A 20,502-nucleotide genomic window follows, 5' to 3' on the forward strand; every position below is an offset into this window, starting at 1 on the left:
ATGGGATGAAGCCCGCATGAGGCTCCGTGCTCAGTACGGAGCCTGCTTGGAATTCTCCCTCCCCCTCCCCCACTTGTGCTCTTTCTCTCTCTCTCAAAAAAAAAAATAATGATAATGAAATGAGATATCTTGCTTTATGCAGTTTTTTTGACCAGCCAGTGGGTTTTGGGGGTGATGTACCAATAGACTAGTCCTAACTCGATAAAAGTCTTTTGGTCAGGAGAGTGTGTTAAACCCAATAAAGTATATTATGGAGGAAGACAATGCACAGAAATAATCTGTTGGTGGTTTAAATGTAGACTGTGTAGTGGTTGGAAGTGTCTGATACATTTACACCTTAGTTCTAGATGGTTTGCTTATAAAAGAGTGTGGTTGTAGAGTCTAATTAAAAAAAAATCTTTTCAGACCCAGTGATGCTGCTGATGAAGGTGCAGACACATCCGTTACCGAGCCCAGAAATGCAACAGGTGAATCCTTCCGAAGAAGATTAATTGCCAATCTGGCCGAGCACATCCTCTTCAGTAAGTCCAACGCCAGACTCTTTATAATCCTGCCTTGCAGACTCAGCACATGCAGGGCAGACCACACTGGTTTTGGAGACATCTGTACCTCTGGTGGCATCACCTGCTACAGGGGTGGTGATGGCATGTTATTAGAAAGGGGATGCTGTGGGCATCTGAACGGATCGAGGAAAACCTCACGCACAGCGCCTGGTAATTAGGTGCTCATGTGGTAGGTCTTCTGCTTTCTAAAAAGTAGTACCGTCAGGATGATCTGTTGCCTCTTTTGCTCACGAACTTGTTTGTTTGAACTAACTAGCAGTATGGCATCTAATTTTAGAGTCGCGTGTCCCTTTGCCTGCTGACCCCATGCTTATTTTCACCCAGCAGATATCGAGGGGCCATCATGTATGTGTAAAGCTTTGTTTTCGCTGTGGGGAATACAAACTGAATAATTAGCAGTTCTGTACGAGCTTGTGCTGCTCCTGGTGGCACAGTTGTGCACAAATAATTCAAGTGGGACTGAGCCGGGGTAGAGAGAGTGGGGGTACAGAATCCGCCTCCTCTAAGTCCCAAGTGGCAACGTGTGTCATGTTGTAGAATCTGCTTGGCCGTCCTGTGGCAGGCAGTGCTGTGGTCCCTTAGTGCACAGCCCAGGTGGGCTGTCCCTGCCCTTCCCCGAGCCTCACCGTGAGTCAGGCCAGACTCTCAGCCCCTCCTGGTGGCGCCACCGTGGGGGCTTCCTCGCCCAGCCTCGCTCCTGCCCTCCTGCTTCACAAGAGGGCGGAGTCTCCTTTCTTAAGCTCCCGTCTGTGTCTCTCTCCTGCTTAAGTTCCGTGTGCTCAAAATAATACGTGCATAATGTTGGGAAGTTGGGAGATAAAGATAAAACCCACTGCCCAGATAACCAGGGATGTTGCCATCTGGTCTTTAAAAGTATTTTTTAGGGGCGCCTGGGTGGCGCAGTCGGTTAAGCGTCCGACTTCAGCCAGGTCACGATCTCGCGGTCCGTGAGTTCGAGCCCCGCATCGGGCTCTGGGCTGATGGCTCAGAGCCTGGAGCCTGTTTCCGATTCTGTGTCTCCCTCTCTCTCTGCCCCTCCCCCATTCATGCTCTGTCTCTCTCTGTCCCAAAAATAAATAAACGTTGAAAAAAAAAAATTAAAAAAAAAAAAAAAAAGTATTTTTTACAGGTTTATATAGTGCTGTTTTCCAGTTGTAACACACATATTTGTGTTTTTAAAAAACTCTTGACAAATATTCTTTTTAATGGCAATAAATATGGTACTTGGTACTTTGTTTTTCAAACACTGGAGATAACACTGTGAGTGGAGTATTCATGAATTCGTTATCTCAGAATGTTCACAAGCGGTGTGTTTATTTCGGAATATTCCATAGATACTTATTTGACTTATATGATGATAATTTTCTACGAACTCAGAGTACTGGGTTAGGGGCCATAGTAACTCTCAGATACACTTCTGTCCTCTCCCTCCCTCCCTCTGACCTGGAAGGTTGATCATGCACCCTCAGTCCAGTGCACGCGGCACATTTCATCTTAGCAGTGCGGAAGCTGTGGCATGGGGGTGGAAGCGATTTCCCCCAAGTTATGAAATTAGTGTAGGAATTAGGATTTGAGTCCAAATTTTCTGACTTCAAGCCTACTACCCTCTTCTCCCACTACACCTTTCTTTTACTGTGATGGTGAATCTGCCTGCACCAGGAGAGCAGGAGGCACAGTTCTTGTGGACTGCAGCTGGGAACAAGTCCAGAAACACGCAAGTGTGATGCCCCATAGAACCACCAGAACAGGCGTATAATTTGGGTCTTGGTATTTCCCTAAAGGTGTCTCTCAGTCATTCAGTAACAAAGTTCCACTGGCCTGTTTGGAAGGTGGAGCCATCTTAGGCTAGTTTCTGTTATAATAGTGATCTCTAGTGAGGTTCTGTGGGCCCAGAACATGGTATAATGTTGTAATTTCCCTTCAATAAATCATAGTTACGGGAAATGTGGTAGATGTGGAGGTATTTAGAGTTTTAAATACTCCTGTTCGAGGTTTAGGTACTTTGAGGGGCACCGGGGTGGCTTAGTTGGTTAAGTGCCCGACTCTTGATTACAGCTCGGGTTATGATCTCATGGTTTGTGGGATCGAGCCCCGTGTCAGGCTCCATGCTGACAGTGCAGAGCCTGCTTGGGATTCCTTCTCTCCCTCTCTCTCTCTGCCCCTCCCCTGCTCGCTCATACTCTTTCTCTCTCTCTCTCTTTGAAAATAAATAAAAGATTTAGGTACTTTTAGAAACTTCCAGCTATATTAAAAGAGAAGGGAACCTAAAGCTTTGTGTTTGCCTTCCAGCTGCTAGCAAGTCCTGTGCCATTATGTCAACACACATCGTGGCCTGCCTGCTCCTCTACAGACACAGGCAGGTATGTCTGCAGTGTTACTGGAGTTGAGAAAGCACGAGAAGGCTTGGGCAGCTGTCCAGATACTCGCTCGCTAATAAGTCTGGCCCAGTTCCGGCTTGTGCTCATGAGATACGCAGTAAAATAAGCTAAGCAGCCTGCCCACAGGAGCTTACAACTCTGATGGAGAAAGTCCATGTGAAAAGAAACCTCAGAGACTGCATGATATATGTGGCAGTAAGACATGCCTTGAGTAATACAGTTCACGTAAATAAGGCATATCGCATTGATGTGCAGTAAGTGTTCTGACAGCTGACGGTTTCCAAGCTATTTGATTTGTATTTAGGACCATCTTCCCTTAATGCGTCTGTCTAAGCCCTGTGACAGGAGAGTGTGTCTGTCCCATTCACAGTCATTTCTCAACACCAAACATAGTGCCTGTGTGTGTGTGTGTGTGTGTGTGTGTGTGTGTATACATATGCACCAAATAAGTAGTTGTCAGATAAATATTTAAAATGAGGGAAATTACTGCTAAGAAATAAGCACTTCTTACTTTTAGATGGCTGCTGCTTCCCTTTGTCACCTTATATGCTCCTATCACGTGTGGTGGCCAGAGTGTTCTCTGGATGTGAATATCTTGGCTTTCTGGAGGACCGGCCTTTTCACCAGTTTTCTGACCACCTGTGCACTGATATTCTGGCCCTTTTCCTGTATGTGCCAACAGCAGGCTGCAGGAAAGCCAAGGCAAGGAGAAAACTCCTCGGAATGGCCTCATGGCCTTTTGGGACGTAGGTTTTCCACTGTCGTGAGACCATTTCTGTCTGTTTCTCTAGGGAATTGATCTCTCCACATTGGTGGAGGACTTCTTTGTGATGAAGGAGGAAGTCCTGGCTCGAGATTTTGACCTGGGGTTCTCAGGAAACTCCGAAGACGTAGTTATGCACGCCATCCAGCTGCTGGGAAATTGTGTCACGATCACTCACACCAGCAGGAACGATGAGTTTTTTATTACTCCTAGCACAACTGTCCCGTCAGTCTTTGAACTCAACTTCTACAGCAACGGGGTACTCCACGTCTTCATCATGGAGGCCATCATAGGTATGGCCTGCCCCGGGGTACCCTCATGGGCAGGAAAAGGGCCTAAAGCACAGAGTGGTGTTGATTTGGATGGTAGCCCCTTGTTTAAGGGAATGTGTTGCTGTATTTTCAGTTTTCAAATAAAAATAGAATCTCTATCACTATAGCTTATTCATACATTTATCAGCAAGTAGTTACTGAATTACTGTTTGCATAGTATACTTATTACTGAGGAGGAGAGGGAACATGTTTTGCTCTCAGGAGCTGGAAACGTGACTGAGACAGCACTACACATAGCAGTAAAATGAGTGTAGGGCGCTCAGTTGCGATCAAGAGGGGGCAGAGGAGAAGGAGAGCAGGAGGGTCGGAAGTGCCTGAGGAACGTGTTTGATGGAGTTGGGATCCCATGGAATCATGAGCCCTGGATCCTGAAGGGATTTATGGAAATTCTTGGAGCTGTAAGGCTGTTGGCTTCATTGACGCATCTCTTTCCTTAGCCTGCAGCCTTTATGCGGTTCTGCACAAGAGGGGCTCCGGAGGGTCTGCGGGAACGTCCCCTAACTTGATCAGCCAGGAGCAGCTTGTGCGGAAGGCCGCCAGCCTGTGCTATCTGCTCTCTAATGAAGGCATCATAGCTCTCGTAAGTGAACAGTCCTTCGTGTTGCCTGTTCTTTTTCTCGAGCATTTTTGTGAAAACACGAGCCACCTTTGTGTTTTTGTCTCAGAGGCTGTTTGGTCTGTTTTTAAAGTTGTACGCTCTACTCCTGGGTCTCAGTGACCATCCGGTCAACATGTTGTGTACTATCTTTGTTTGCTGTTGGGGTCACTGCTCCAGTGAACCTTTCATGCAGCTGGGAGGCGTGATGGGACAGATGGCTCAACGTTCTCCATCAGTCAGATCCAAAGTTACTGAGCTCTTATTGTACATAAGACACTGGGTCATAGGTTTGTAAATTATTAACATGCCCAGAAGATAAGAGCTAGAAACAGTCTTAAAAATCATCTTTGCAAGCCCTTATCATTTTACGAATGGGAAAACTAAGACCCAGCAGTACTGATGAACATTTATGTTCTATTCAGGCACTTCTAGACATTCACAATGAGACATACATATTAGGCAATAGATTCTGTTTCCTCAAAATCATCAACAAAAAGAACTCGTATTCTATTTAAAGTCTAATACTCTTTCCCACTCATTTGAACGTGTCCTGGAACATTTATGAGTACATGTATTGTGAGTACAGCCCTCCTCCATAGCAGCATTATTTGTGTGTGGTATATTGTCGTCCCGTTGGGGAATCTGTTTTGCATGAACTTTGGACAGCAGGATGGAATGGGGTAGGTAAAGCTCCCAGGATTGACCTTGTCCTTTTCCTGAGTCATTTTTGAGCTATTTGAGTATTGTCTTTCCTCATCTACCACTTTTATGTACAATATTTACTGTGAGGTAGCATTTGCAGAGAAATTGTCTCAGAAAGAAAAAGAAATAGGTGGTAGGGCCCGACAGGCAGTCCTGATGAGGACTTGCTCCCCTGCGGGAGACGCTGAGCTCGGGGCACCCTTTGCACGTGGTGGCACCCTTTGCACGTGGTGGCACCCTGGGTGCTCTGACAGAACGAGGGCTCTTCATGGGCTTTGCCTTTGACCAGGCATTTAGCGAGAGGGTGGGCAACGGGGATCTTAAGGCTTCCCAGTGGCGTGAGGGGGTTGATACGGAAGCATTTGGCAGTCACCTTGTACCGTGTTTCTGTCTTTAGAAAAGTCGGCGACATTTATATTTAAATGCCTTTTCTTTTCAGCCCTGCCAGACATTTTACCAAATTTGCCACGAGACAGTAGGAAGGTTTATCCAGTATGGCATTCTCACAGTGGCAGAGGTGAGAGGTGGCTTTGCTTTATTCGCCTTTGCTTAGGTTCTCACTCTTCCTTCTCTTTCCTCCCGATTATTTTAACTAATGTTACAGGCAGTTATTTCAGCCAGTAATCACATTTGGTATATAGTCAAGCCCACATGAAAAGAAAAGTAAGGATAGGGAGAGTAAATGTCTTTGGGGATTGTTTTTAATACTTTGGTTTCTTTTGTGTCACTGGTCTTGTCCAGAACCCATCGTGACTTGATTCTGTGATACCCAGAAGTTTTCATTCCAAGATGAGATGTTTTACATATCAGTGCTTGTGGTTTGCACACACGCGTTTTTCTCTTTTGAGATTTTAAGTTTTGTAGATTTAGGACAGCAAGTACGGCCTGGGAAAGTAGATACCAATTTAGAGGAGGTGGGGGTGTTATTATTTGCTCTGTCTGGTAGCTTCCCCGCTGTGTCTTTCTTGTTTCCTTCCCTGCTGTCTCCCAAGTGATTCTGAGTTTGGAGAGGGAGGTGCTCTGTGGATGCTGTGGATGGCTAACAGGAGTAGGGGAGGGCAGTGAGAGAGGATACTTTGTCTGCTGTCCAGCCAGGCAGATGTCTTGTGTGCCTGCACGTATTTATTTCCTGTTGGTCGTCTCTTTGGCATAGCAAGATGACCAAGAAGATACTAGTCCTGGTCTCGCTGAGCAGCAGTGGGACAAGAAGCTTCCAGAGACTTTGTCTTGGAGAAGCGATGAAGAAGATGAAGACAGTGATTTTGGTGAGGAGCAGCGAGATTGCTACCTGAAGGTACTTCGGTGAAGAATTCTGGTGGATGTTACACTGAAGAGTTGGGGTTTATGTTGCCCTTAGGTAGTGAGGTTCTTATAAACGGGACTCGGGTGGCTTATTCCTATCTCTAGCACCCATAAACCAGCCACAGTGCTTTCTGCCTGGTAAAGATACTCAAATGTTTGAGGTGAATGAATACCCCCCCAGTGGTTCAGTTTGGGTGTAGGCAATGGAAAAGGACACAGAAGTGCAAATTCAGGAAGATGAACGTCGGGAAGGAGACCTGTCACAGCTCTGTCATCAGAATGCACAGGTGCAAATGTGTTTCCCTACACTTACGCTCACTCCTGAAGAGGGAGGACTTTCAGTCATCAGTAAAGCCAGGCAGTGCCCAGAGTTGGGGAGGGATTTCTATTCGGCTGTCACTGGCCGGTGACTCTTTCTGAGTCATTCTCAGTCTTGCCAACCCTCCCAGAATTTCATACATTGAGGTCTTTGCCTTCAGTTAAAACAAATCCGGATCATCAGAGGAGAAAATTTAGATTTCTAAGAGATTGATTGTCTCTGGTTTGTAATTTTATAAGTTGATGACCCATGTTTTTCTGAGTATTTTAAGTGGATTACTCTTTAAAAAAATTTTTTTAATGTTTATTCTTGAAAGAGAGAGAGAGAGAGACTGAACGTGAACAGAGGAGGGGCAGAGAGAGGGGGAGACACAGAATCCAAAGCAGGCCCCAGGCTCTGAGCTGTCAGCACAGAGCCCAACGCAGGGCTCGAACTCATGAACTGCAAGATCATGACCTGAGCCAGAGTCAGCTGCGTAACCAGCTGAGCCACCCAGGTGGCCTGGCACTAAGTAGTTTACTCTTTTTGCAGTGGTATGTACCTCCAATTTACACACACACACACACACACACACACACACACACCACACAGACTCAGGAGGTGTAGCTTTTGGAGAGTCGAAATGACCTTTAGAAGTTTTTCCATTTTGAGTGTTCATGGTTTTAAGAGGGGGAGTGGTCTTACCTCGGCACTGCCAGGGGCTTGTCCGAGCTGGCCTGTTAGGGGTGGGTGCAGTGAGAGCCACATCTGCCACACGCACCTCGTCACCACTACTGTCATCCCCACTGTGTTACCATGTGGGCCCGAGGCCACTTAGTGGTGGCAGCCAGTGCAGGCTGGGAAGGACCGAGGTGACCTTGGTGGTCTTGCCAGGTGCCTTCTTTCACACTCGAGTGCTGTGGAGCTGGGCTTTGAACCCTGGAGGGCCCAGCTTTGGGACCCGCTATTTTCAGTGATGGCAAAATGTCATAATTCTGTCATTTAAGTATGACTGGTTCTTCCAGGCAGAAGTGAATGTAAATCTAAAGTACTGCAGGAAAGAGGACTGTCGTGAAGAACTCATTTCACATCCAGAGTCCTTTCCGGCAGAGGGTCTGTGCCCCCGGAGTGGCAGGCTGCTTCTGGGGGGTGACTAGTGAGAGGCCGCCGTCTCAGTTGCCGCCTCTCGGGAGGCCCCTGTGTCCGCGCGCTTGCTTCTTCTCTCCCGCCGGGTGACAGCATGGCCCGCTCTCGCACTCCCAGGTGAGCCAGTCCAAGGAGCACCAGCAGTTCATCACCTTCCTGCAGAGGCTCCTGGGGCCCCTGCTGGAGGCCTACAGCTCCGCCGCCATCTTCATCCACAACTTCGCCGGCCCGGTTCCGGAACCAGAGTATCTGCAGAAGTTGCACAAATACCTGATCGCCAGGACAGAAAGAAGCGTCGCTGTGTATGGTACGTGTGTCGCCACCGTGGCTTCTTTTAAAAGCTGTGCCTCTTTCGATTATAGGAATCTGCTAATTGTAGACAGTTAGGAAAAATTGCACACTTCACCTGACCTCCGACTTCATAGACTCCTGTTAGTGTCTGTTTTTGTACGTTATATAAACGGAATGATACAGTTACACAGTCTTATGTCCGGCTTTTTTCACCTAACATCGTAAGTGAGGTTCGTACATGTTAGTGCATGTGGGCGGTTGTTCCTTCTGTTGCCTTATAGTACTCCACCATATAAATACTTCTTGCATATAATTTCTATCCATCACCGATGGATAGTTGGGTTGTCTGCACTTCGGAGCTACTCTGACAGGCGCCACTGTGAATGTGTCCTACGTCCTGGGCAAACACATGCCCACTTGTACACTAGGTGCATCTAGCAGTCGTCTGGCAGCTTCAGTAAGCACTCCAGGTGATTCCTGGGTGGTCGTGCCCATTTGCACTCCAGCAGCCGCGTGTTTCCAGTGCTCCACACCCGGCTGGCATTCGCTGTATAAGAAGTGTGATCTGGTGTGAATAGTGTTTTATATAGTTAACGGCTTAGGACTGACACTGCTTGGAATCGATATTTTCTAGAGCCGGAAGGGATCTAGAGATAATTTCTCTCTAGGCATCTCTCTCTGTCTCTCCATATCCATATAGATGAATATCTAGAGATAGAGCCACCCACTTAATAGATGAGGAAACTATCGTAGATCACATAGCTAGTTAATGGGCAAACCCGGGTCCAGAATTCTCTTCTTCTAACCTCTAGATTTGTGCCCATTCTGGTTCCACTGATGTGAGCATCGTCTGTGCGTCACTGTGCGGTTTAACAGAATTTCTACACCCTGTCTTGGTTGCCTCTCTCAAGAACCTTTCAAGATGGTTGTTGGTGTTTCTTCTTCTTTTCGTTTTCTCTCTCGTTTCCTCCCTCCCTCTCTCTTTCTGTCTTCTTGCTGTTTTTTCCTTAAAAGATGACAGAGCAAGTTTAAGGAAACAGCAGATCCTTTGAGACCTCACGGGTTGCAGTAGCAGAAATGGAGCTTGGCCCCAGTCTGCTGATGTGCGCAAGGCCTCCAGCACCTCCCACACTTTCTTACTGTGGATGTTGGCATTTTTGTGTTTGCTGAACTTTTTGACAAGGTCTTATCCTGTCTCTACAGCTGAGAGTGCCACTTACTGCCTTGTGAAGAATGCTGTGAAAATGTTCAAGGATATTGGGGTGAGTGCCCACCACTTACAGTACAAAGTTGTGTCTTCTGTTCTCTTTCCGCCCAGATCTAGTCTATCTGAGCCACCTATGTTTGGGGTGGGCCCTGAGAAAAGCAGTTTCTGCTGGACGAATCATGACAGCGTTTCTGGGGATTGAGAGAGGGCGGGTTATGCTGCAGGTGAGGCCCATCGGTACAGACTTATTTGGATGTTCCAGAACTTTGCTGATTTTCTTCTTCATCCCCAAACCGTTCACATACAACAGGTGTTGGGGTGTTTCAAGCTGCTAATACAGTTTTGGTAGGGATGTTAATGAAGCCATATGATTTTCAGTTGTTGTGTTTTTGCTGGTATTGCCAGAAGTATTGTCCAGTGTACTTTACCTTGCTGTGGGACATGAGTTCCATGGAGGTACTGATAGCCTTTGTAAGGGACTTATTTGTGACTTCATTCTAACACAAATTTTAAAGTATACTGATTGGACTCTGCCCAAGAACACCACACCCACGTCCATAACCTCCCCACCCCCCGTACTCGTAAACACCCACATGCACATTTGCTTAAAGCCAGGATATGATTTTATGTGCCTTCCTGCCTCTCGGGGTCTAGGACACAGGTCAGGGTTGGTGCCAGAAATGTCTCCTTTCTTCGGTTTGTCTTTAATTTCAACTTTCTCTCTAGGTTTTCAAAGAGACCAAACAAAAGAGAGTGTCTGTTTTAGAACTCAGCAGCACGTTTCTACCTCAGTGCAACCGGCAAAAACTCCTAGAATACATTCTGAGCTTCGTGGTGCTGTAGGTGACTCCTGGCCCCGTGGCGAGTGAAGGGAGTGGGGCATGTCCCTCGTGGGCTCCAGCCTCTGGCTCGAGAGTTGAAGGCGCCGGCGTGTGGTCAGGCCTGACCTGTCCTGATGTGACCTGCAGGAACACAAGTGCCTTCCCCTCCGAGGGCCTGTGCTTCTCCCACCCTGAGATGACACAGCAGCCCCCGTGCAGGTGACACTGGGGCCTCTGCCTCCGCTTGCAAATCGTCGGTAGATGACACAATGAGATATCAAAAAATCATCTTGGAGTCTATTAGAGATTCATCTTTAAGCATAACTGTTAAGAACTAATTCCTGTGATGGGCACAAAAACATAGATTCATTCTAGAACCGAATCTTGTATAGTGTACCTAATACTGTTGGATAATTCGTCGGTATATTTTCTGATTAACAGTTAATGCTTCCTTTAAACATGATCGGGTCATCCATTCACTGTGTGTGGTTTTTTTTTTTGTTTGTTTGTTTTGTTTTTTTCCAGTTTTATATTTGTCAATAGTAGCTAAATTTTAAAGGGGACACCTTTCATCCCAAAGTGCTTTACAAATGAACGGGCTGATCAGTATCACACCCAGGTATCACTGTGCTGTCCTTTGCAGTCAGATTTAGAAAGTGTTTTAAGAACTACATGAAAACATGAGGTTAGGTCAGAAATAGAGCTAATGTGATCAAACAGTTAACATCAGGAAGTAAATTTGGCTGGCAAAATTCAAGGTAAACTTTGCCAGAGCACTGACTTTGAACACTTCTGCCCATATAAAAAGTGCCATTGAGTTTTAAATGACCAGCAAGTATTTAGGAACAAGTCCTGTTTTATTTCTGCACTGTCTCCCACCCCTCTTGGCACCTGCCTCTCAACAGGTGCAGCTACTTCTTAGAGATCTTTCCGCTAAATAGCACCTGGCCTAACTTGATTAGCTTGGCCTGATGGACTGTGATAGTGTTAAGTATCGGGGCTCTAGGCTGCCGACCCGGGGCTCTCATGTACTGCGTACAGGTTGTGCACTGCCCCAGTCCAGGTGACTGGTACCCACTCAGGCTGTGTGGTATACAGCATGTGGTGGCCCCCTCGACAGGCAAATGATTGAAGGCATTTATGGAGTTTTAGCTGCGAGGAAAAACGATGGGTTTTTAAAAACGTGTATGGGCTAATGTGCCGAAACCCTGAGGCCACATAGTGGCAAACTATGATGAAAAATTGCTCGTAATGGGTAGGTGCCTTTTTATGAGCAGGAGCATAATTATTTGTTGTAGTGATGGTGTGGATTTCATAAAGATCATGTGATATTAAAACATTTTCTAACAGCTTATTGTTCTTTCTGTTCACGGTATTATGGAATTAGGAATTTTTCCTGATGAATATGGCATATAGTCTTTGAATTTAAAGGTACTGAGAATTAAGTTTGTACTTTTATAAGCTTGGACTTTAAACACTAATAGTATCTCATAAATATCCCGTGCGTGTCGGGAGAGGGAAGGGTACTGGTTGGTATTTCACAGTGTGTGAAATAGCTCGTTTGAAACTCCTAGCAATAACGCTGTGCCGTTGCGATCTTTTTCCAGTCTTCTCAAATTCCACGTTTAAAATATGTTCGTTCTTTGTCAGAACTCATGTACCCTTAAGCCATCGTCAGTGTTGTAGCGGCTCTGGTGCGGAGTGGGCTCTTCACCTTGTAGCACTCCATTTTGCTAACCGGGAGAGAGGGACGTGTCTTCTTTTGGCTGGAGCTGTGCACATGGGGAACACCCACGGAGGCTGTCTTATTCCCCGTGAGTGGCCCTTTTCTAGGCAGGCAGTCATTGCACTCATCTCTCTCATTCCCCTTCTAAATTATAGATCAAGGATTACTCAGGCTCTCTCTTACTTACCTGGAGGGTCAAGGCTGGGACTGACCATGAGTGGAATCGGCTGCACTGCCTGTGACTTCTGCTAAGAGCTCCCGCCATGCCCGCCCAAGCAGGAAACAATGGCTTCTCTGGCTTCATTTCCCTTTTCAGTTGGTTTGTCTTCTAGAAATCTAATCAGATGCTTTGGGGAATGCAACGTATGATTTGCTAGCTCTCTTGCAACTTAACTCACTGTGAGAATAAATATGCATGCTTTTTGTAATTAACTGGTGCTTTGAAAACCTTTTTTAAGGAAGAAAAATCTCAACCAAAGTTATGCTCATCCACACAAGCTGACCCTGAGTTAATTTTAGCACAACTCATTCTTCAGTGCCTCATTACTGAAAACAACATACATCATCACAGTAAGGCTTCCAGATAGCACTGTTTTGCTTAAAGATTTATTCTCACTGTTTTCCAAAAGCGAATGGCTTCCATGTAAGAATAAACAAACTAGGTGCTTGTAAATAATTTATTACAGTTTACTCTATTGCATTTCTGTAAACCTGAAATGCATGCCCTCCAGGGGAAGACTGTGAGTCAAATTAAAAAACAAAATCCAATAACAAGCAATACGAAACTGCACGCTTTCAAATTACCAATGTCCTAAGTGATTTCAGAAAAGGGGAAGGAATTTCTGCTCGCTTAGCTTTGAAGAAAAACAAAGGGAAGGCACTAGTGTGAACCGTGTAGCACTAGTAACAGAAAGTATTCCGAATCTTCCTTCTCGGATTTGTCGTCTCTGGAAGTCAGAGAGGTGAGCGGATTGCAATGAATGTAAACTCAGATTGTGGAACTTGCGGTCCCCCAAAGGGGAAAAGCACATCCCGTGGTTCTCCATGTAATCTGAGTGCGCTGTGAGATGCTCATTGGTGTTTTGTAGAAGTGTTGCTGGGTAAAATAAAAGTGTACGCGAATCCTCTTTTTTTAGAAACTCATGGTTTGCTCTAGTGTAGCAAGGGCTCAGGGTGTGCCGGTCCCAAGCCTGTTTAACCCAGCATTTCCAAACTATTGTGACCCCAGGATCTTTTTCAAAACCCCTTTACACCCCTACGAACCTCCACGAAGCCATGGAAAACATTTTGAGAAGCACTACGTTAAACAGTAACAGCAGGGAGGCAGAATTTGCACGCATTTTGTATAATCTAATGTTCTAGTTAATGGGTGTACATTTCCTCCCCTGGAGACAGTAAGCACAGAAAACTGTAATATAGGTAGTCCGATATCTTTCCTTTGATGGAAAGATCAGCTGTCAATGATCCTGGGTTTTTCCCTGAAAGTAGCAAAATTAACACAAGGATTAACTGGGGTAAATAATGAAGATTTTAATTCAGATCTAGAGGAAAATATTGCACAACTGAATGCAGATTTTTATCCACAGATAGTTCTAGTGTTTAGAAATGATAAGACCTATCACTGAAGTTTATAAGACCTAATTTGGATGTAAATCTGTTTTTTAAAACACTCTTTTTAGGAACTTGAGACTTGGCATCTGGCATTCTAGTTTAATACAAACTAATGATCGCATTTGGAAGAATTTTGTCTTTATTTCTAAACATCTAAAGCTCTGAAATGCCTTGATGGAAGGTGTTATTTTCCTGTTGTACAAAGAAATGTTAAATTGTTGTAAAGAGGCTTACTATAAAGTACTGTGAAATAATACTATGTGATTTTGTGAACGAAACTTATTTGGAAACGTTGATTGATTTTTATGCCTGTTAATGTATTGTCAGAAGCACAGAAGTGTAGTTTTGTTTTAATAAACCAAAAAATGAATATATTCTTGATATCTCAAATTCGTAGTTGAAAGTTCCCTAATAGGTTATTATACCATTGCTCTTGTTGGACTTTACATAGGACTTTAATAAAATGTTCATAGGAAATAGCCTTGCATAAATTTATGGACCCCCAGTGGATGGTTTTTATCACTGACCCAGACCTCTTCAAATTTGATCAAGCTTTTTATCTCCTTAATAAATATTCGTATCACAGAGATCTACTTTGAGTTTCTGTAAAGATTCCTTTAAACCTGGTGCTTCTGTCATATCTTTCTATACTGAAGTGTTAGGTTTTTTCCACTAGTTCATAATAGTTGCTCAGAAATTACTTTTTTGACAAGGCAAGTATTTTCTTAGAGCACTATTTTCTGTGGATCCTTCGAAAGCCTTCAAATGCAGCCTTCTCGAGAGTGTGCCCTCCACAAAGGGTGGCGACCACGTGCCTGGACCATGCAGCCATGCCCTTCGGGTACATGACGTGTCTGTGACCCTGGCACCCCAGACCACGAACCCTGCTCTCCACCAGACCCTCTATCTGAACTTGGTACCTTGTCCCCTCTGATTTGCTCTGGAAGGTTCTTGCCAGGACTATATCCTTGCCTTCTGGTGCGTTCATTCTTTGCATTGGCGACTTTCTTGCTGCCGCCCAACGTGACCTTCCCCTTATCATACAAAGTTCCATTTTTTACAACCACTTACTCTAAATGGATGTTAATTGATTTTGAAGTCTCATCTCTTAAAGTTCAATTCTGTGCTCACTCATTTTAGTCCTGTTTATTCCCCCTTTTCACACCTTGCAGTCCTCACACCTATCTAGTAAAATTCTAATGTCCCTCCTTGATGAATACAAAGTCATTTTCCTACTTGTCCACAGCATCTGTGGTGTTGTCCCTGCCACAGCCTGTCTTCTCACTGAGATGCTCTCTTGTTCTTCCAGTTTCCATGGCCCTCTGGTCTTCTGTCTCTTCAGGATTCCACCCTTCACCTCTTCCTTGCCCCCCACCCTTTATCAGATGGTCCTGGTATTGTTTCGGGAACCTCTGAGTTAAAAAAAAAAAAAGTGAATTTTGTCCGAAATTTTTATTTGTTTTTTTTAATATGAAAGCACCTGGTTTTTACATGGTGGTGCGACAAACTGTGTGGATGGTGTACACGGCTTCCCAGGACCGCGTAGATCTTGGCAGCTGCCAGTTCACGCCTTCTGGCCTGGCCGAAAGCAGTTACGAAAGCACCAGTTCCAGAGGCCCCTTCCAAGAGCCAGAGGGCGATCCATTGTTGGGAGAAGGTTGACCTTGCTCCTCTGAGTTCGGCAGGGATGAAGTCTCAAACCAAGGCTTTGATGATGACCACTGGCTAGTGTTTAACCAGGCAGGCAATGGGCCTCTGAGTCGGCCTTTGATGTTGGGCTCATTTCCATGCCCACGTCGAGGAAAGTGCACGTCCAAACAAGTCAGTGTTGCCACAGGCGTTGGCTTTGGTGTTAGTGCAAAAGCTGCTTCTGACAGGAAGTGATTAGAATAAATTCACAAGCTCAATTTCCAGCCTTCTGGGAAGACGTCTTGCCACCTTCGCATTGCAGGTCAGTTGGAAATTAGAAGGCAAAGAATCCGTACAGATACTCTGTCAAACACCTGCCGAAAGTCCTCAAGTTGCGTAGCCAAGGTAGAGAACTCAGTGAGGTGCCCGCATACAGCAAAGACCTCCTCTGGGGTTCTTCGTTGGTGAGCTGATCCTATACCTAGACCCCCGTTTGCCTGCTGTGGTCCCTTCCTAACTATGAATAATGCCCTTTTGGCTCTCAGAAGAGACTAGGTGCAGATCATAGGTCATGTGGTCACTGTATCCATGGGGATACACATCTGCCGGTCAGTGACAGAGAGGATCCTCCTGCTAGCCCGGAGAAAGAAGCTACTTTGTTGGGATACCATTAGTTTATTATAAAAGACATGGACGTTATTTGCATGGTGGACGATTTCACTGGAATGGGCAGCTTTGCTTGATGCTGTTTCAATAATGATTTCTTTCAGTCTGCGTCCTCTCCGATATTGTCACCATCTCTCAAATAATCCGTGTCATCTGAACTACTTTGGTGCCTCCATATTCTAGGAGAAGAACTATCTCCAGTGTTCACGGGGAATCTCTCCACCCTTTGCTTTTAGAGTCTGATCCACTCCGGTGGTATTGCTACCACTGTTGCTTGCAGTATTGTTCCTTGAGACTTTTTCGGAAGCATGATGTCTCTGTTACAGTTTTGGCTGCTCTCTTTTCAACTAAAACTCCGTCAGAGAGGGGAAAAAACTCTTTTCTAAAAAGTTTTTTACATTTTATTTTAAAGAGAGCACGAGACGAGGAGAGGGAGAAGGAGAGAGAACCTTAAGCAGGCTCCATGCTCAGTGTGGAGCTCTAGGCAGGGCTCGATCCCACGACACTGGGATCATGACGTGAGCTGAAATCAAGAGTCAAAGCTCAACCAACTGAGCCACCCAGGCGTCCTCAAGGGAAGAGACTTTCTGAGACTTTCTAAATGGCTGTCCTGCCATGACTCCGGCTGTTATAGTTTGGACTTGACTACATTTTTTTTTTTTTAAATATACTCAGATGTTTACCATTTGAGAACTTTACCAACTTCAAATTTGCTTGTAAGGAAATGTTTATAAACATCTAACTGCCGCCTCTTGAGCGAATCTGAGCACTTATGGGGGGACAGCAGAGACACAACGCCGATGCTCTCTAATCTTTCCGTTTTTCAGGATCCCCCAAAGTGCATCTCTGTTAGTACTTTTGGAGGGTTTGAGGCCAAATCTGCATGCTTTGTCATTTCCCTGTTAAATACCACTGTTAAAATGGTGAGCAAAATACCCTGCTTCTCTTTGTATGACTCTAGGTGTGCATGGTGGGGAAGAGAGCTACCTGTCTCCCTTCACCTAATAAGGAAAACCACAGCGGCATGGGGCCCAGGATCAGGATTTCAAGGAGGGAATGAATACGGTTGCTCTCTGTTGATTGGTGGTTCTCTAGGGTGATCGCCAGACAAGCAACATCAGCACCACTTGGGAACTTGTTGGAAAAGCAAATACTTTTGGCCGCACCCCAGTGCCCAGCGGTGTTTTAACAAACCCTCATTGGTCTGAGAAGCTCTTTTGGAGACCTTTGAGAAGCTCCAGACACACTGCCTTGGCAAAAATTGAAGTGTCACACTTGTGCACATTTTAATCAGGAAGTGGAAACGAGGGGACAGAGATTGGTAATAAATACCCTTTCCAAAAGCCTTCTTCTCGGGAAAGTATGAAAGCCATCAAGTAAACTTGACTGAATTGGGCTATGGGATGACAGAGCTTGGACTCTATGCATGTTGAGGCACATCTGCATTGGGAAACGGTAATAGTGAGGCTGGTCATCGCTTAGCGGTCTCTAGATGAGGACAGGCATACCTCCTGCCTTGTGTGACTTGTCACCTGGGTGGTTCTCAGCACTCAATTTATGAAAAGAAAGGCATGCCCAAGTGTTGTTCTGTGTGTGAATTTTATAGAGCCCTTGAAATCAATGTTTGTCATTATTTTTTTTAATTTTTTTTAACTTTTATTTATTTTTGAGAGACAGACACAGAGCACAAGTGGGGCAGGGGCAGAGAGAGAGGGAGACACAGAATCCGAAGCAGGTTCCAGGCTCTGAGCTGTCAGCACAGAGCCTGACATGGGGCTCGATTCGCACACTGAGAAATCATGACCTGAGCCGAAGTTGGATGCTTAACCGACTGAGCCAGCCAGCTGTCCCAGTTTTTATTATTTGTCATAAAAATTATTTTTAATAAATGTCTAACACATTGTTTTGCTGGAGCCAATCAACTTTCTTGTAGTTTCACATCTTCATGTAATTTTCTAAGTTCCGCACTAAATGGGTAAATTGTCTCTACATCGCTGCGTGGCAGTTTGATCATTTTACTTACTCGTTTGCACTCCGTTTGGCCGGTGGTCAAACAACGACGCTTCTGTTCTAGATCCTGTCATCGACTTAACTGTGTGAACGCGGGCAATTTTCTCCTCTGTAACGCTTGGCGGCCGGATGCTAGGTGACGCCTAATTTCCCTTTCAGAGCCAAACCTTCTGTCCTAAAGTGGATGTATGGAACAGCAAATACCACCCAATTGCAAGCCTTTAAAATTTACAAAGCACTTCCACATTCATTCCAATGAATTGCTTCTTCGAGGATCCATTGTGAGGTCACCCTCACACAATAGAGAGGACAGCCATGCTCCCTGAGGTGCTGTGACTTGCTCAGAGGATTTTGCAGAAGCCCTGTTTCCACTGTGCTGTTTGCAACAGAGTTGAGCAGGAGGAGAGCTTTTGAGGTTGTGAGATGGCCAGAACTGGCTACCATTTATTATTTGATACAAGACAGAGCCAAAACTCGGCAATGATTAACCGCATGTGTTGGAGGAGGTTATCGAGAGAATGTGACCTCCACTTGACCCGCAAGCTGAACCGGGGCGGTGGGAGGTCCTCACCCTCTCCCCTGTCCGTGGAATGTACATTTCGCCCATTATTCCCGCGCTAACAGCCATTTGAGGGATGGAAGTGTTGGCAGAGGAAGGTGTTGTTCAGACCAATTTCTGGCACTGATCCCAGTTAGGGTCTGTCTGTGAACTTTTAAGATCCCGACACGCGGGTGCAGAGATCTCCCTGTCTTGCAGCTGCCCAGGATAAGCCTCGTAAGTTCCCTTGCTTATTTAAGTCCACCACCTACCAATCTGGAGTGGTCTGCCTCTTTCTTTGGTGTCTCCTGCCCTTCGTGTACAAGGGCCAGTTTGTGAACTGATCATACGATAGCCTTTTGATTATCACGCATGTCCAGAACCACGCGGATCCCTTGGTGGTAGTCCAAAAGACCCTAAGGGGAAACTGAATGTAAGCAATTACTCAAGGTCATGTTTCTCGCAGGCTGTGGGGCTCGTTTTCAGACTCGATCTTCAGCACTGTGTTTTACAAATGCTCAGTGGAGGCACTCCGCCTCCCTGGTGGGTCCGTGTCTGGAAGAGAGAACAAATAACACTGAAACAGAATCTGCAGATTGCATTTATCTGGGAGGTGTTTTGAGCACAAGGCAGACTTTGGTTGGGCTCACTCTGAAGTCTTCCACTGTGTTCACTGGGTTGGAAAAGTCACTGTCTCATGTGGAGGGAAGAGGTGGTATTTCCACCTGTCCTCCCCCGCTGCAGTCTGCAGTCCTGGCCCCTCCATCTGGGGTCAGGAGATACCCCCTCCCCTACAAAGCACCGAGTAAAACACTTCTGAACCTGCACTCCTGGGTCAGTAATGATATTAACAGGGTCATAGCTACCTAATGGTGTAAGGCTCAAAACCGCTAGTCAGTTTTTATAGAAAGTTTGTCTCTATCTCTGGATTGGGAAGTTTTACAGAATCTGTTTTGTAGGGGCCTTCCAGCCTCATTAACTGTCCCCACTGAAGTGCCCTCTCCCCGTAAGCACAGAGCAGGAAATTAATTTGGAAAGAATGTTTCAAATGGGCGGTGGAACACAGCCATTGTCTTTGATCAGGACGAAGCTTAATTTTTATTGGCAACAACCTTCCATTTGAGGCCATCCTCGATGAAAATTCACTGTGCTCTCTAGTCTGTTGTACCGGGAGCATCAGCAGAATGGTGTGTCCATGGTCACTGTTTTAATTCAGTTTTATTAACAATAGAATTCTGTCAGTACCCAGAAAATAGCTTTACATAAATAAAGAGGAAATGTAGAGATTGAAAGAGTATTTGTCAGAAAGGGCATCCGGGTCTCATGACACTGGAAGGGGCCAGGATACGGCAGACACTGAATATGGGGGTTCCTGTAGCAGAGACGACCCACAAGCACACAAAGACAGATGACACCGAGAACCAGACAAATTCCTGAAAAGATGTGAGAAAATCAACTCTAAAAGTTATAAAATAGTTTGGAAGGATGAAATGCTTTTCTATGTAAAGTAATCTCCTGGCAAGGTCTTTAGTGATAGAAAGTTCATCAAGTCTGCAAATTAGAGTCAGTTACTGTTTATATTCATCTGGGCAAACGCTTGATTTCTCCCCTTTGTAAATGACAGCACCGAGAAATGAAACCTATCACAGGAAACCAAAATGAGCCTGTGGGCGATGCTTTGAAAGTATAATTTATTCTCTTAGGGTCATGGAACTGTGTTTTCTGGAGGCAGAGTCCTTGCAGTAGATTCTCTAGGACTCTGCCTATACTCTCGTGGCCACCTGGGGGTCACCCAAGGACATTCCTGCACCCCTTGTCTACCTAGATCTCCCTGCTGAGGGCTTTCTCTGACTGGGAAGCATGGGGGGACCACAGAGCAAGCCAGAAGCGCTGGGGTGCTAACATCCCATGAGTCAACCAA

General features: G+C 45.5%; 1 protein-coding gene and 1 pseudogene across 4 annotated transcripts in view; one reads left to right on the top strand and one right to left on the bottom strand.

Moving 5' to 3' along the window:
• GPAM (glycerol-3-phosphate acyltransferase, mitochondrial) overlaps positions 1-14,327 on the top strand; it is a 64,315-nt gene extending 49,988 nt beyond the window's left edge. For all 4 annotated transcript variants that reach the window (XM_030334639.1, XM_030334641.1, XM_030334638.1 and 1 more), the window contains exons 13-21: positions 406-521; positions 2,853-2,923; positions 3,733-3,997; positions 4,474-4,616; positions 5,776-5,853; positions 6,490-6,630; positions 8,200-8,389; positions 9,577-9,635; positions 10,307-14,327. In XM_030334639.1, the coding sequence (XP_030190499.1) occupies positions 406-521; positions 2,853-2,923; positions 3,733-3,997; positions 4,474-4,616; positions 5,776-5,853; positions 6,490-6,630; positions 8,200-8,389; positions 9,577-9,635; positions 10,307-10,423 (1,180 nt within the window). In that variant the 3' untranslated portion in view covers positions 10,424-14,327. The remainder of the gene's footprint in view (positions 1-405; positions 522-2,852; positions 2,924-3,732; positions 3,998-4,473; positions 4,617-5,775; positions 5,854-6,489; positions 6,631-8,199; positions 8,390-9,576; positions 9,636-10,306) is intronic.
• Positions 14,328-16,101: 1,774 nt separating this feature from the next.
• On the bottom strand, positions 16,102-16,650 carry LOC115527386 (annotated as a pseudogene).
• Between the last annotated feature and the right edge of the window lie 3,852 nt (positions 16,651-20,502).

Source organism: Lynx canadensis, chromosome D2 (assembly GCF_007474595.2).
Source record: "Lynx canadensis isolate LIC74 chromosome D2, mLynCan4.pri.v2, whole genome shotgun sequence".
NCBI lineage: Eukaryota > Metazoa > Chordata > Mammalia > Carnivora > Felidae > Lynx > Lynx canadensis.